General features: G+C 36.8%; 1 protein-coding gene across 1 annotated transcript in view; it reads left to right on the top strand.

Moving 5' to 3' along the window:
• Window positions 1–15,295, top strand: part of LOC311591769 (protein disulfide-isomerase TMX3-like) — a 33,797-nt gene extending 18,502 nt beyond the window's left edge. Inside the window, exons 9-16 of the mRNA XM_084803408.1 lie at window positions 404–470; window positions 1,849–1,947; window positions 4,002–4,059; window positions 4,208–4,261; window positions 6,246–6,302; window positions 9,082–9,211; window positions 10,746–10,814; window positions 12,352–15,295. Coding sequence (XP_084659534.1) covers window positions 404–470; window positions 1,849–1,947; window positions 4,002–4,059; window positions 4,208–4,261; window positions 6,246–6,302; window positions 9,082–9,211; window positions 10,746–10,814; window positions 12,352–12,609 — 792 coding nt within the window. The 3' untranslated portion in view covers window positions 12,610–15,295. The remainder of the gene's footprint in view (window positions 1–403; window positions 471–1,848; window positions 1,948–4,001; window positions 4,060–4,207; window positions 4,262–6,245; window positions 6,303–9,081; window positions 9,212–10,745; window positions 10,815–12,351) is intronic.
• The last annotated feature ends 238 nt before the right edge of the window (window positions 15,296–15,533 follow it).

The following is a 15,533-nucleotide window of genomic DNA, read 5'->3' on the forward strand; positions in this document are numbered from 1 at the left end:
TGGTTTGGTTTGGTTTTTGTTTGTTTGTTTGGTTGGTTTGGTTTTTCAAGACAAGATTTCTCTGTGTAGTCTTAGCTGTCCTGGACTTACTTTGTAGACTAGGCTGGCCTTGAACTCACAGTGATCCAATCTGCCTGCCTCTGCCTCCCAAGTGCTGGGATTAAATGTGTGTGCCACCACACCTGGCTTCAGCGGTTTTTTTTAACCAATCACCTTTAAATTAGGTAGAGCAAGATTTACACAGTAAGGGAAGATGTACCGGAGAATGTGCTTGTAAGAGAAAGCAAGCAGATCTCTGGAACAAAATAATTCGCAATCAAATACAAAGCACCAGATCATGCTATTACAGGTACTAATTGAATTATTGGCGTTAAAATTTCAAACTTCTGATGTTTTTCTGCAGTATGTGACACTGAAAGAGATTCCTGCTGTGCTTGTTTTCAAGGACAACACTTACTTTGTTTATGATGGTAAGTTCCAAAGCTTTAACTCACATAAGGCCTTTCATAATTAAAACATTGTTATAAGCAGGCATTTATAAAATATTGTGTAAGTGCTGCCACTTACAAAGTATCACATTTGATAGAATCATCTTTTAATCCTTCAGTAGATTTCCAACAATGTACTTCATTCTTAGTTGCTTCCATTGAGGGTGTGTGTGTGTGTGTGTGTGTGTGTGTGTGTGTGTGTGTGTGTGTAATTATTTGCCACTTTAAGAAATAATCTGTATTCAATTTCTATACATTAAAATGTTCAGACTTAATTTTAGGAGGATAGTTAGCTTTCATCACACACCGATAAAATAAAATATCCTCAGCAGAATGAAACTCTTTACCTTCTTTAGGTATTTCTCCCCCTCTGTCAGAAAATACTTTATTTAAATTTTATTTTTATATCATCCATACATCATAAAAAGAAAGATATAATAAAACCCTCATACTCATAAATGGTTAACAGGACCTTACTGTAGTTGTTTCAGTTTTATTGTTTTTCTTTTGAAGTAATTCAAAGCAAATCCTAATGAAATTTTTTCACTGTGTTTCACTATCCTTCTTTTTAAAAATGGGGGTTATATTTTTTTTAGATAACCACTTGATTGTTGGACCACTGAAGAAAAAAATTATTTTCCTTGCTTTAGTAAAGGAACATGTTTTGATATTTTCTTATATTTTATGTCTTGATAACTGCAGAGAAAACTACACATCTCTAATTTTTGTCATTGTGTTCAATTGAACTAACTTGATACATAATTATCACTAGTGCTATACATTAGATGTCCTGCGTTACCCACCTAATGTTGCATAGTTATTTCTGTCCTTTAATTTATACAGGGGATAGTGTGGCAGATACATGACTGTCCTACATCATTAGAGTATTAGATAAAGTGATCTATACAGTGAAACATCAAAGTACATTCATTCAGGAGATAGTTTTTGAATGTTTATAGTCATCACCAGTCAAATGAACTTGAGAAGAACTTGCATACATGAAAAGAGGAGAAAGGAAAGAACCCATATATTTGTCTGTACCTACCTTCTTTTTGGTTAAGAAAATGCTACTAGAAGTGTTCAATGTATACTTGACCATTGTTACTATTTTATGTATTTTTAAAGAAGAGTGTTTTCTTTTTTCTCCCAAGTTAAAATGTCTAGCAGTATCTAGACTCAGCCTTCAAATCTCTTATTCTAAACCTGCTAAGAGGCCCTTAATTCAGGCAACTATAAACTACCTAAGAACCAGCTTAAGGTTTTATAATTATAATACTGTTTTAGATACGTTATCACTTTGCTGAATTGAGACATTACAGCTGCCTTGTACGCTGATGTATTTCCTTTGCTTTGTTTCAAGAGTATGAAGATGGCGATCTGTCCACATGGATCAGCAGGGAGAGATTTCAGAACTACCTTACTATGGATGGCTTCCTTTTGTATGAACTTGGTGACACAGGTAACAAGCATATGGCCATTCCGCTTCATTACAGAATTTTTCTTTGAGTGCTTATTTACTGGTTCTTTTAAAGCTGCATTTCCTAATTAAAGTACACTTATGTTTGCTAGTTCTGCTTTCTAAGAGTTGAGACTTAGAGTACCACGGATATATACTTTCATATGAGGATCAGTGTAGCCAAAGAGGTTTACTAACACCTGATGGTGATGAGGAAGACAAGGGCCTGAATGATTCAAGAATAAGGGAATAAAAAACCAAAACCAAAACCAAACAAACAAAAACCATGAAGCTACAAGTTAAAGTGAAGCCTTCTCACTGTCTCCTAAGGTCTGCTGTTACTTGTGAGTGGGAATCAGTCATACTGTTCATTTCTTAAGGTCATATGATAGAAAATGACAAAGAAAGAAAAATAAATAGAAATATAAGAGTTAGCCAACATAGAAAGTTTAAAAATTATAAGAAGCTTACTTTATTAGGAGAGTATTGTATAGGCTTAGACCCCACTAAAGGTGGGACATCTATATGTTGTTACCACATGTGTTCCCTCTCACAGTTTCATGATCATGAAATGGAAATACAGCGATAGGGAAGAAACATTTGAAAATTAGACACAATTCAAATTAAGCACTGAAGCCAGGTGCTGTAGCACACGTCTGTAATGCCAGCATTCAGAAGGCAGAGAGGTAGATGGATATTTGTGAGTTCGAGCCAGCCTGATCTACAGAGAGAGGCCAGGACAGCCAGGACTCTATTACACAGGGAAACCCTGTCTTGGGGGGAAAGAAGAATAAGAAAAAAACAAAATGAAAAATTAAGCACTGAATAGTACATGAAATATTTCAAGAAATGAAATAATTCTTATAGATGATGTTTTCAACAAAAAGCTAACAGTGAATCAAGATTATGTAGATGTATTAGAGATGTATTATGCAGGGTGAGATTAGGAAAAGCATGAAAATAATGTAAATGATGCTAATTTTTTGGTTTTGGGATTTTGGGGGGGGGGGATTTTGGTTTGGTTAGTTTGGTTTGGTTTGGTTTTTAACTTATTCCTACATTTGTGTTTCTACCTCGAGTGAAACTATACTCAAGTATGTTTATGTATATAAATTCATTTAATTTTTCCTTATAAGTCAGAAAAACTTGCTTTCCTAAAATAAATGGGAGTTTGCTTATGTTCAGTTACATAAGTATTAGAGAGTGGTATCTCACTTTTATTCTCCCTGCTTGGTACAGTGCTGAGAACATAACCCACGTCAGCACCCCGAACACTACTGTTATTACATTGTTCTACCCTCCCGAACATTGTCAGTAGGCATATAACTTACTGTTTTACTTATACTTCAAAAGTAGTGTCACTCAATTTGATTCTATATGCCATCACTGGTGAAATTGTAACAGAGGAAATGGCTATGCAAAAATAATTTCCTTAGTGTTATAAACTACTAGGGCTTATTAGCAATTTTTAGTAAATGTTTTTAAATCAATGTCTTTGTTGTTGTTGTTGTTGTTGTTGTTGTTGTTGTTGTTGTTGTTGTTGTTGCTGCTGCTGCTGCTTTTTCAAAACAGTGTTTCCCTGTGTAGCCGTAGCTATCCTGGATTCACATTGTAGACCAGGCTGGCCTCTAACTTTGATCCATTTGCCTCTGCCTTCCTGAGTGCTGGGATAAAGGCATGTACCACCACATCTGGCAATGTCTTCTTTATGGTGTAGCTTTTGACAAAATATTTCATTACGTTGTTGGTTTGCATAAAATAATTTTAGAGAAATTAAAATAAAATTATTAATATTTACCTCCTAGAGGTAGAAGAAATGTATCATTTGAAGTTGACTAATTTACTGGTCTGGGCTGCAAATATGTTGGCTTAATTTTATGTAATGTGTAAATAATGATTGGCAAGTGAGAATTCTACCACTGAACCACCAATGCGTAAATGATGATTGGAATCTAGAAACATAGTCTGGTATCAGAAGTAATATTTGACAAGTATGGGTTATGTGAGTTATGTCTTTCTCAATTCAAGGAAATGAAAGATACTATTCTTAATTTCAGGAAAGCTTGTGGCTATTGTAGTCATTGATGAGAAAAACACATCATTTGAGCATACCAAGTATAATTGCTTTGAAACAGATTTAAGCTTCAAATGCCATGCCAGCTTTGTGTAGTCTACATAGAGTGTCTTGCAACAGATGTTGTAATGGGATAGTTAAACCTTTTAATTGAAGAGGTGACATATTTATGTATTTATTCTTCTACAGATTAAAGTCAATTGTTCAAGAAGTTGCTAGAGATTTCAGAGACCACTTCCATAGGTATGTGCATGTTTTCTGAAAAGTTGACTTTGTTTGAAAGTTTGTCACTGTTTAATTCGGTTTATCAGTGAAGTAAATTAAAAGTAGTTAAGATCCCTAATCTCAAAAATTTAAGGCTGGCATCTTAGATGCTCTAAGGTCTAAATGCATGGGCTCTGACACAGCACTAAGTGGAAAATTCCACACCTGCCTTCCCATGATAGTGGTCAGAACACAAAGTCATGTTAAAGAATTGTGATACTTCCTTCATGGTATGTGTATAAGGTGTATATGAGGAGGGAAAAATGAGTTCTGTATTTTTTTTAATTCACTTTATATCCTGTCATAGCCCCATCCCTCCTCTCCTCACAGGCCCACGCTCCCTCTCCCTCCTCCCTCCCCCATCCCCTCTTCCTCAAAAAAGGGGAACCTCCTTCCCTTCTATCCCAGCTCATCAAATCACATCAGGACTAAGTGTGTCTTCTTCCCCTGTGGCCTGCTAAGGTTGTCCCACCAGGGGGAAATGATCAAACAACAGCCAACAGAGTCCATGTCAGAGAGAGCCCCCACTCCTCTTACTAGTGGACCCACAGAAAGCCTGAGCTGCCCATCAGCTACGTCTGTGTAGGGAGAGATGTGCAGGGATAAAGTTAGAGCAGAGATTGAAGGAATGTCCAACCAGTGCTTGGCTCAACCTAAGACCCACCCATGGGAGAGAGCCAGCCCTGACACTATTAAAGATATTCTTATCTAAAGATTTGCTTGCAGGCAGGAGCCTAGCATAGTTGTCTTCTGAGAGGCTCCACCCAGTAGCAGTTAGAAACAGTCGCAGCCAAACACAAGGCAATGTACAGGAATTCTTGTGGAAAAGGGGGAAGGGGAAAAGGACCTGGAGGTGACAGGAGCACCCCAAGAAGACCAACAGAGCCAACTGACAGCGCCAGCCTGGAGACTGAAGCACCAACCAAAGACTCTGCATGAGTTCTGTACTGAACATTTGGGTCCCTGCCCTAGGGAGCTTATTGTACGCAAATCCAAACCATGAAAACTCAGAAATGTCAAACACTTCTGGGCCCCAGCATTTCAGATAAGAGAGATCATATCTCATACTTTGAAAGGTAAATCAAGAATTAATTGACCTGGAGCTTCCAGTCAGCATGAGGACATATCTATGCCACATCTTAAAAGTTGGAGAAGCTGCTGCACCCAGTCATTTATAATTCATCCCATTCCTACTTCTTGAGAGTGTTTGACACATGTTTTATGGTAGAAGAATATTCACATAAATTTGCAAATTTGAAACAATTTAAATGAACACTCACATGCCAGGAAAGTGATTGTAAAAAAAAAAACTCAAAATACTAATGAAATGTAAAAAGTTACTTAGGAATAAGAATTTTTGCTGTATTTCATTTTTTTATGTTTGTTGCTGCTACCAAAACAGCAAGAGAAACCTCGAGGATTCATTATTTTCTTTGTATAAAATCTACTAAAAGTTCATTGTGCAATTCTCATGGTACATGGTAGCTGACCTCTTCTGAGTGATCCTATTTCACAGTAAATCCACTTTTTTTTTATTTTCTTTTTTGGTTTTTTGAGACAAGGTTTCTCTGTGTAATGGTCCTCGCTATGTGCAACTCTCCTTGTAGACCAGGCTTGCCTTGAACTCACAGAGATCCACCTGCCTCTGCCTCCCTGAGTGCTAGGATTAAAGGCGTGTGCCACCACACCTGGCTCACTTTCTTTAAATGTATTTTACTTGCAGCACATTTCATTCCCTGTCTTTTAAACATGTATAGTGAGGTGAAATGTCCAGTTTGTTGGTTGTGTATTTGCTTATCAAAACTGAGTAGAAAACACTCTGGTGTAAATGTCAGGGGTTCCATGTTCAGTGTTGGAAGTTTATGTGCTTACAAGTTCTAGTTTGTGGTGTGTACCTTTTTTCTCTTAATCCAATAGTGTGCTCTTTCTCTTCTTTCTCTTTGTTGTTGCTTGTGTCTTACAGAGATTTTCAGTTTGGCCATATGGATGGAAATGACTATATAAACACCTTGCTGATGGAGTAAGTAAAGTATTGATGGTTTTTCCACTTTGATATTACTAATTTTGAGAGATGGAGAGCGACTTAATTAGCTGGAAAAAACATACCAAAAAGCACTTTCTGTCATTTTCTGATGCTGACATCCCCCCAATAAATGTCTGATTTTATTTTATAAATCCTGTATTTTGAATTTATTAAGATTTAATTTTATTCTTTACTATAAAGATTGTCTCCCACTTCAACATAATAACATTTTCAAATCATTCTATAATAGGTAAATTTATAGTTTTTATAATACATATTTTAATAAGTTATTGTGGGCTGGTAAGGTTGTTCACTGAGTAGAGCCACTTCCTCATAGGCCTGACAACTTGAGTTTGATCCCCATATGCCACAAGGTGTCAGAAGAGGCCCAATCCTGAGAGTTGTCTGACTTCCACATGCAATAATCGAAGATGCTTGAAGTAATTGACAGTATTTTTTCTTTGTTCTTTTTTTTTTTTTCTTAATTTTCTTTACATCCCATTTCAATCCACTGCTCAGTGGAGCCTCTCAGAGGACACCTATGCTAGGCTTCTGTCTGCAAACATAGCAGAATATTGTTAATAGTGTCAGGGGTTGGCTCTCTCCCATGGGGTGGTACGAGGCTGTAGTTGGACTTTCCTTCAGTGTCTGCTCTGTCTTTATCCCTGCACATCTTGTAGGCAGGGTAAATTTGGGGTCGAAGTTTTTATGGGTGGGCTGGTGTTCCCATCCCTCCACTATGAGTCCTATCTAGTTAGAGGATATTCTTTAAATTTTAAAATTTCACGCCAGGTGTGGTAGTCGGAGGCAGAGGCAGGTGGATTGCTGTGAGTTCAAAGCCCATCTGGTCTACAAAGTAAGTCCAAGCTACATAGAGAAACCATCTTGAGAAAATAAATAAATAAATAAATAAATAAAATTTCACTGACAGATTCATGCAAGTGTAGAATAAATTTTAGATATTTTTTAACCATCTTTCCCTCCCTTTCTCCCCCACATCTTTCTCTGAAACACTTCTGCCCAATAAGTCTGAGTTGTTTGCATAAGTGTGTGATAGGTTATTGGTAACTTCACTGAAGAAAATTATAACCTCCTGACCCGAAAGCTACTAACTACCAGTAATCACACAGGAAGAGACAGGACCTCGTAGGCCCCTTCCTTGTGCATGATGAAATGCTGACAGACCCAGTCTCATGCAGGGCTTACACAGAGAACCACATGTTCAGTGAGTTCATAGTTGCAGCAGCTGTGTTATGTACAGCACTCATCTTTTTGCAGCACAACTCCCCATTCTTTAGAGTTTATGTTTTTTTCCCATTTCCACTTCCATCCCTCTTCCACATTGTTTCCCAAATGGCACTAAAGTTTTAATAATGTTTAAAAAAAAAAGAAAAAGAAAAAGAAAAGAAAGGAAAACAATTGTTTATAAATTTCCTATTGCTCATAGAACAATTATTGTGTATAGAAGTTGTAAAGTTGATCTTGTATAAACCTAAGAGGAAAGATATTCTGTATAACCCTATAATGGAAATTCATTTTTTTTTCAGTATATGATAGGGACTTTGATAAGACCATTTAAGTTGATAGATTCATTTTTTAAATGTTTGCAGCATTCCGCAGCACTTTTGCTCCAATAACTAACATCATAATCCACGATGATAGTATCTAGCAGTAGGTAAGCATTTAATTCGTAGTTTAGTCAGTTGTAAGATCTTAGCTCAAATTACAGTCACAACATCATAGTCAGCTTAAGTTGTTAGGTTTGAAGGGTGTGTTTTAGTTTTTTTGTCTTTGACAAATACCTGAGGGAAACGGTTTAAAGGAGGTAAAATTTATTTTGGTATGTAAGTCTCAGTCAGTGTTGGTGGGTTCTGCTGCTTTCAGTCTGAATGAGGCAGATCATCGTGGCAGCAGGAATTGTATGGCTGATACTCCTCACCTTAGGTGACTAAGAAGTAAAAGTAGAGGAAGAGAAAAGGAAGCAGGAGAAACCTTCAGTGTCATGTTACCAGTGACTTGATAGATCTAGCCAGCTTAACTGTAGAAGACTCCTCTGCCTACAAAGATGATGTCACCAGCTGGGGGCCTTCACACACGAGCCTTTCCAGGCCATTTCATATTCAAGCCATGACAGCAGGGCTTAAGTGCCAAGGTGTGACCTGCCTGGTGAATGTTTAAGTACATTGGAAAATATATGTGTCCTCTTGTTGGGTAGAGTGACAGGAGACTACAGAGAATTCACAATAGTGTTTATTTAACATGTATGTTTACTCAGTGTATACAAGGAACCATTCTGAAGGGTTAGCTTGAATTTTCTCATGTAATTGTGTAGCAAGTTAGGTACTATTGGTTTCCATATTTTATAAGAAAAAAGCTTTACATGTAAGAAGCTAAAGTTCTTGACTAACATGCTGCAGTGTTAAGAGAAAGCTCCAGATTCAAACAGTGTGGTTCCAGAGACCACTCTCTTGCCTGTTGGGGTTTCTGAGTACCATCTGAGGTAGAGTTAAACGTTATTAGTATTCTGTATAGTACTGTGCAGAATTGTATACTTTGCACAGCACTTTTAATCACTTAGGTGTTGGTTTTTAGAATATTTTCATGCAATCTTGATTAATGGTAAAGTTTATACAAACTTTGAAAGCTTCCTGTAAACCACAGAGGTAAAGATATTAAAAATCTCTTTTCTTCTCTAACTATAGCTACTTAGATGTAATTGAGCGCTAGAGTATTTATTATTGCTGTGCTTAATATAAATTTTTATTTTTTTTTCTAGTGAGTTGACAGTCCCAACCATAGTTGTACTGAATACTTCTAACCAACAGTACTTTTTGCTAGATCGACATATTAAGGATGCCAGTGACATGGTCCAGTTCATTAACAGCATTTTGGATGGTACAGTACCAGTAAGTGTTTCAGATCCATTTCAGAGGGATGAAGGGAAAGAGGCACAAGAGAAACTAGCAGTTCTTTACCTTAGATCCTGAAAAGAGTAGGTATTCATTGCTTGGAGGGAAGAGGGAATCAGCTTCCACCCACTGCTTTCTCCTGCCTCATTCAGTCAGCCTATTAGAGCCTCACAGGGGCAAATGTCCCTCAAAGAGTTATTTGGGACACTGTTGCCTATCACAGTGATGGGGAAAGTATTCTTGGCCTCTAGAGCTGGTAGAGATATTAGGAGGTTTGTGACCCGGAATAATGCTTTTTTAGAGAATTTTCCTGGCATGACCCTTTGGAGTCAGTTGAATTAAGGACAACTGAATTAAGTTAGCCAGACTATGAAAACCAGTTTTTTAAACCATCAAGAAATGTATTGAGGGGCTGGAGAGATGGCTCAGTGGGTAAGAGCACCACCTGCTCTTCCAAAGGTCCTGAGTTCAATTCCCAGCAATCACATGGTGGCTCACAGCCATCCATAATGTAGTGTGATGTGATGCCCTCTTCTGGCCTGAAGGTGTACATGCAGACAGAACACTGTATACATAATAAATAAATAAATCTTAAAAAAAAAAAAAAAAAAAAGAAAGAAAGAAAAAAAAGAAATGTATTGAGAACCAGAGCTCCAGCAAAGAGTTCTAAAAATAATCATGTGAAAGAATTGTCATAAAGACTATGTGATCTTATTTTTTCCTTTTTCTATTCTTTTTGTTACTGTAATTCTTATTGTAGTATTTCTCAAACTAGGCTGCAACTCATTGAACAGTCGTGAAAACATATCTTAATTCAGTAATTTAAAAAAAAGTCAGAATGAGTCTTTGTTGCTTCAGTGATAATTTAATTATTGTTTTGTTTTTTACATGTTTTTTTCAGTTTTACACAGACTTTGGGAAGCTCCCTGAGTCACATAGTAGCAATATGTTACTGTGTTGAAGTGTTGTTTTGATTGAAAGAAACTGAGTTATAGTAGTGAGAGCCCTTTTGTTTGTGAGTTAGTGAAACCTGACCAGACTCTTGTAACAGATATGTCATTGGTCCTATAGCTTAGCAATTCAAAGAATGGTCCAGACTTCTGGGGTAGCTAGATGCCAAGGTTTGATATCCCCAGGAACTTTTCTCTGCACTCATCTCAGCACTATCTGTTGAGCTCCATCTGCATGAAGATGTTCCTACTTAGTAAGAAAGTCTTTGGCCACACTGTAGCTAAGCAGCCAGAGAAACTCAGAGCTTGTGCAAGCCTAGGGAGGGTGGGCCACCTTCCAGCAAGCCACAAGGATTATAAGTAAAGGAAGAATGAATTGTTTAGAGTACGTTAACATGATAAGTAGGAATATATATATTTAACGTGAATATATAAGTGGTATAAATATTTAACATGATTTTTGGGGACTAGGGTATAATATTTTTTGAATCAATATTTTTACTTCTAGCTATATTTTTATGTACGTAACATAACGAACTACTAATATGTGTATAACTTGTCTTATTCTTATTAAATTAAAGGCCCAAGGAGGTGATAGCATTTTGCAGAGATTAAAAAGAATAGTATTTGATGCCAAATCTACAATTGTGGTAAGTTCTGGCAGTTAATTTAGTGTCTTCAATAACTGAAAATTTTGGCATTGTCAGTCTGCTCTCTGTTTCTTTCAACTTGCCTTCTTTCTTTAATACTTTATTTCTTTATATGGCAGGCTTAAATTGTAGAATTAAAATGTGAATTAATTCTCTAACAGTTCATTTGTTCATCCCAACTGTCTTGCTCCATGCCACTTTTCATTTGTTGAGGCAAAGGCAACCATGAAAATGTGGCCTTATTGGTAAGGAATAAATTTGGGTAATCTGAATTATCCATACATAACATCCTTCTGTTTATCACTATCCTGTTTCCACCTAAATGGTTTGTCCTCTTTGTATTTTGTCTGACAGCTGCCCTCACTTTCACTCAGGACCACACATCCTCTCAACAGTCTTCAGTCCACTACACAGTGTCACAACAGCCATCAGTTCTGAGCACTTCCTTTCCCTTTTCCAGTGATACTCACCAGAAGACCTCACCCATCTGAAGTACTTTCCTTACTGGCTTTTAAATATTGCTGAGGCTTTCTAGGGCTAGAGTCAGTAGTCATACATTGTCGTGTTCTGCTTCTTTCTCACTCATCCTCAAATTTCCACCTCTTATTCTGTGAATCAACCAAAATTACCTTTTGTTCTCTGTATTCTTTTAGAGTAACAGACCCAACCCATGAAATAAATCTTAGTGGTAAAACCAATTCACGTAACTGAGGAAATAGCACATAACATAAGAGGAAGTAGTAAATTAATAAAGCTTTACTAACAACCAGATGACTCAGATATTAGAATGTCATGTGAAGAGAGTATGTATAGGGCTGTAAATAGATGGCTCTGTAGTTAAGAGCTGGTACTTTTTACAAAGGACCTAAGTTCAGTTCCCAGCTCATAACCTCCCATGACTCCAGCTACAGGAGATCTGATACCTCTGGCCTCCAGGCACCTACACACACAGACATACACACATAAATCTTTAAGTATGTGTGTGTGTGTATGAGCATGAATATTAACTCTTTACCAGAAAGAACCCACAAGCAACTTCCTAGAGTTTAACACATAGATAATAATCATCTAAGAGATATTTATAGGCAATAAGAGAAAAAGAAGGGTCTTGATAATCAGACTATTTGATTGCTTATCCTGTTGCCTGTAGCCATTTCTGCACACATGCACACTTACATGTGCATATATGAGCATAGAATTTTTGTTTATGGAGTCTTTTTGTTTGTTTTTATTTTTCGAGTCAAGATTTCACTTGTAGTCCTCGCTGTCCTGGACTCCTCTTTGTAGACCTGGCTGGCCTCGAACTCACAGAGATCCACCTGCCTCTGACTCCTGAGTGTTGGGATTAAAGATGTGAACCACCACATCGGGCTTTATTTATTGAGCCTTTAACATGGTAGATACTGCTCAGGTATTGACAGTTATTCATTGCAACTGAGTTCAGTAACAGTGAGAGAAAAGTTGTGTGGCTTTAAATTTACATCATGTTTTTTATGTCAGAATTCCATTGAAGTGCAACTGAATTCTCTCCCCACAGTCTATATTCAAGAGCTCTCCACTTATGGGCTGCTTTCTCTTTGGCCTGCCGCTGGGTGTCATCAGTATCATGTGCTGTGGAATCTATACAGCTGACACAGATGGAGGCTATATAGAAGAGCGATATGAAGTGTCCAAAAGCGAAATGGAAAACCAAGAACAGATAGAAGAGAACAAAGAGCAGGAGTCCAGCAGTGGAGGGTCTCTAGTGCCTGCGGTGCAAGAGCCCAAGGATGTATTAGAAAAGAAGAAAGATTGAGACTTCACAGAAAGAAAATATTTGATAAGATTTCAAATTATTAAAGAGTATTTATTGAATTTAGATATTTAATCATGATCTATTTACAGAAGAGAACATGTTCTTTGTATTTTGCTAACAACTGCATGAATTAAAGTAATCCTTCCATAAATGGAAGCTGTTTGGAGCAAAGAGATGAAGAGTTTGTCCAGAACAAAGTCAAATCGTTCTGTCAACTATTGTTCAGATGCCCAGTGTCTGTACACCTGTCTATGTGTGTGTTCTATGGCAAAGTTAAGAAACTTTGGCAGAATTTTAACTTGACCATTAAGGTGGAAGATGTGTGTTTTGCAAAGAGAAATAATACTTTCACCTACTATACCAATTCTCCTATATTTTGGATAAAGTTTATATAAACAGATGAAATCTTTAAAATTTAGACATTTTAAGAGAAACTGGTAATTTTTCCATCTATCAAATTTAAAGTTCTAAGTTTAAAAGTAGTGATTTTATATATAGCATAATGATTTTATTTTACTAGTTGTTTTTAAAGGAGAAATGTTACTTTTTTACTTAAACTCCACTGCATTATTGCGATACGGGCATATGGTACCATGAAGTAGGAGAAGGATCTTGTAATTGACCTTTACAAAATGACCAAGATATGTGTGGAGTGGGGGCTGAAGCTGTGCTGTTTAGCAGAGCACACTGTCCACTACTGCAGGAAAGAGAGGCCATCTCACTTTTAGCCAAAGCAGCCTGGTATTTTGTTTTGTTTCATTTTTATTTTATAGCTTGATATTACTTACAATATTTCTATTAATTAAGAATGTTTTCATAAGAAATACAAATTACATTTTATGATATGTAAACTAATAATTTAAAATTTACTGCCACACCTCTATTGTGGGAGACTATAATATATCAGTGATACAATCAACATGTTAAACTCAGATATCATGGATAGAGAGAGTTCTCTTCTCTAGCCCCTCACCTTTGCCTCCATGACAGTCACGACCTCTCATGTTTTATCAGAATGCAGTCATGCCTAACAGTAGGTATTTTGTGATAATATGTTTACTACAGATCAGTTTGTTAATTTTGAGGCCTTCGTTTTAGCTAATTTCTGATTTTTTATTAGGTAATGTTTAGATTCTGTTCTTTGACTACTTTAGGGTTTGTTAAAAGGATCCACTGTGCATTTACAGACATCGTGTGTAGTTCCAACAGTGACATTTCTTGGGGCTTCTGCTTTGGTTGCCAGGGGAGCTTCTGATCTCAGATGCAATACTAATCAGCACTGAACTTAAACACGTGTGTCTGGAGCTAGGGAATTGCTAATCATAGTCTGTGTCCAAGTGTTCCTTTTCATAGTCAAAAGCATCCATTTTTAACATTTAATCATCATTAACTTTATTGATAATGTTATAAATATGTAGTCACAGGGAATTTTTAGGAAATAAAAGAATATTCTCTAATGGAAACTGGAGATACGCACTGTTAAAAGTTATTGTGAGCTGTGCATAGTGGCGCACGCCCTTAATCCCAGCACTTGGGTGGCAGAGGGAGGAGGATCGCTGAGTTCGGAGCCAGCCTGGTCTACAAAGGAGTCCAGCACAGCCAAGGCTACACAGAGAAACCCTGGCTCAAAAAAAAGTTACTGTGAAAAGTAAGCTCCTCCAAAGAATAAAGATGATTCTTTAGGAAGGTTCATGGTAGTGGGCCCAATGGTCAAGCCTTTTTATAGGAGAAAAGACCTGAAGTGCATAGAGATTCCTCATTTATGATCCTGTATGGTAAGGAGAGAGACAAGGGAAGTCCCACCAGTATATTTTAGTATTGTTCATCACTGTCAACTATGTATGTATTTTGTCTTGTCAATCATCCCTTGTAAATAAGTTCTTAGTAAGAAAAAAAGAATAACTAAAGCACAGCTTTGCATCAATGAACAGAAGTGCAAAGATAATTCTTTGTTTTCGGCAATATTTTTCTTTACGAATGAGTCCTTTGGTTCTCTGCTGCAAAACAACTTTATACTGATCCTCATAGTCTATTTATACTTTTAAAATGTGCATCGGATAAAACAAAATGTGTATGTGGATTGTAAGTAAAGTTTTTTGTATTGAACTCTTTTTTACTTGTTTATTCTTAAGGACATTTTTATTTGCATTGTCAGGTTGCTCACATAAAAACAAAACAAAACTAAAATTTGTTCATTCATGTGCTTTTCTCTTGAGTGTGTTATCATTCTGAATACTGTATGCTTATCAGGAGAACATACTTTAGAATCAAGGCACCCCTCTTCATAATGTAGTAAATGATTGATACTCTAATTCCCATGGCTAAAAACCAACAACAGAATCCTTTCAGGAAAGTGGGATTCTGCTTTTTTTTTTTTTTTTTCATGTGTAAAGATCTGATTTCTGAAATTCAAAATCGTAGCTCATTGGTGCTCAACAACATTTAAGAGTATTTCAGAGAATGTGCATGTTTAGCCCAGCAACCCCAGCACCTCTGCCCTGAAATTCCTCTTTGTTGTGTTTACCAATATTTTGTAGTTTCTATTGTTTGAAATTTGTTTGAGATTTACTAGGTCTAGAGGTTTTGATTTCTTCCTTACTCAGAGGACTTTTGGAACCTGGTTTAGAACTCATGTAAAAGATGCCAAATGAGTAAAAGTAATGGAAAAGTCTCTTGAAGAGCTGAAGCAATTGTGTGTGTTGTTTGTTTTTACCCAGTTTTATTGCTCATGATGTTTCTAATATTTTGACTTGGTAGCTCTTTATTTTAAGAAAATAATATTTTCCAGCACTCGGAGGCAGAGTCCGGCCAATACATGTAAGTTCAAGGTCAGCCTGATCTTCAGAGTGAGGCTACACAGAGAAACCCTATTTTGAGGGAGAAAAGAAAAGTAATAATATTTTCATCAGTGTTTCATGATGAGA

This window comes from Acomys minous (assembly GCF_964271855.1).
Source record: "Acomys minous genome assembly, contig: scaffold_34, whole genome shotgun sequence".
Classification (NCBI taxonomy): Eukaryota; Metazoa; Chordata; class Mammalia; order Rodentia; family Muridae; genus Acomys; species Acomys minous.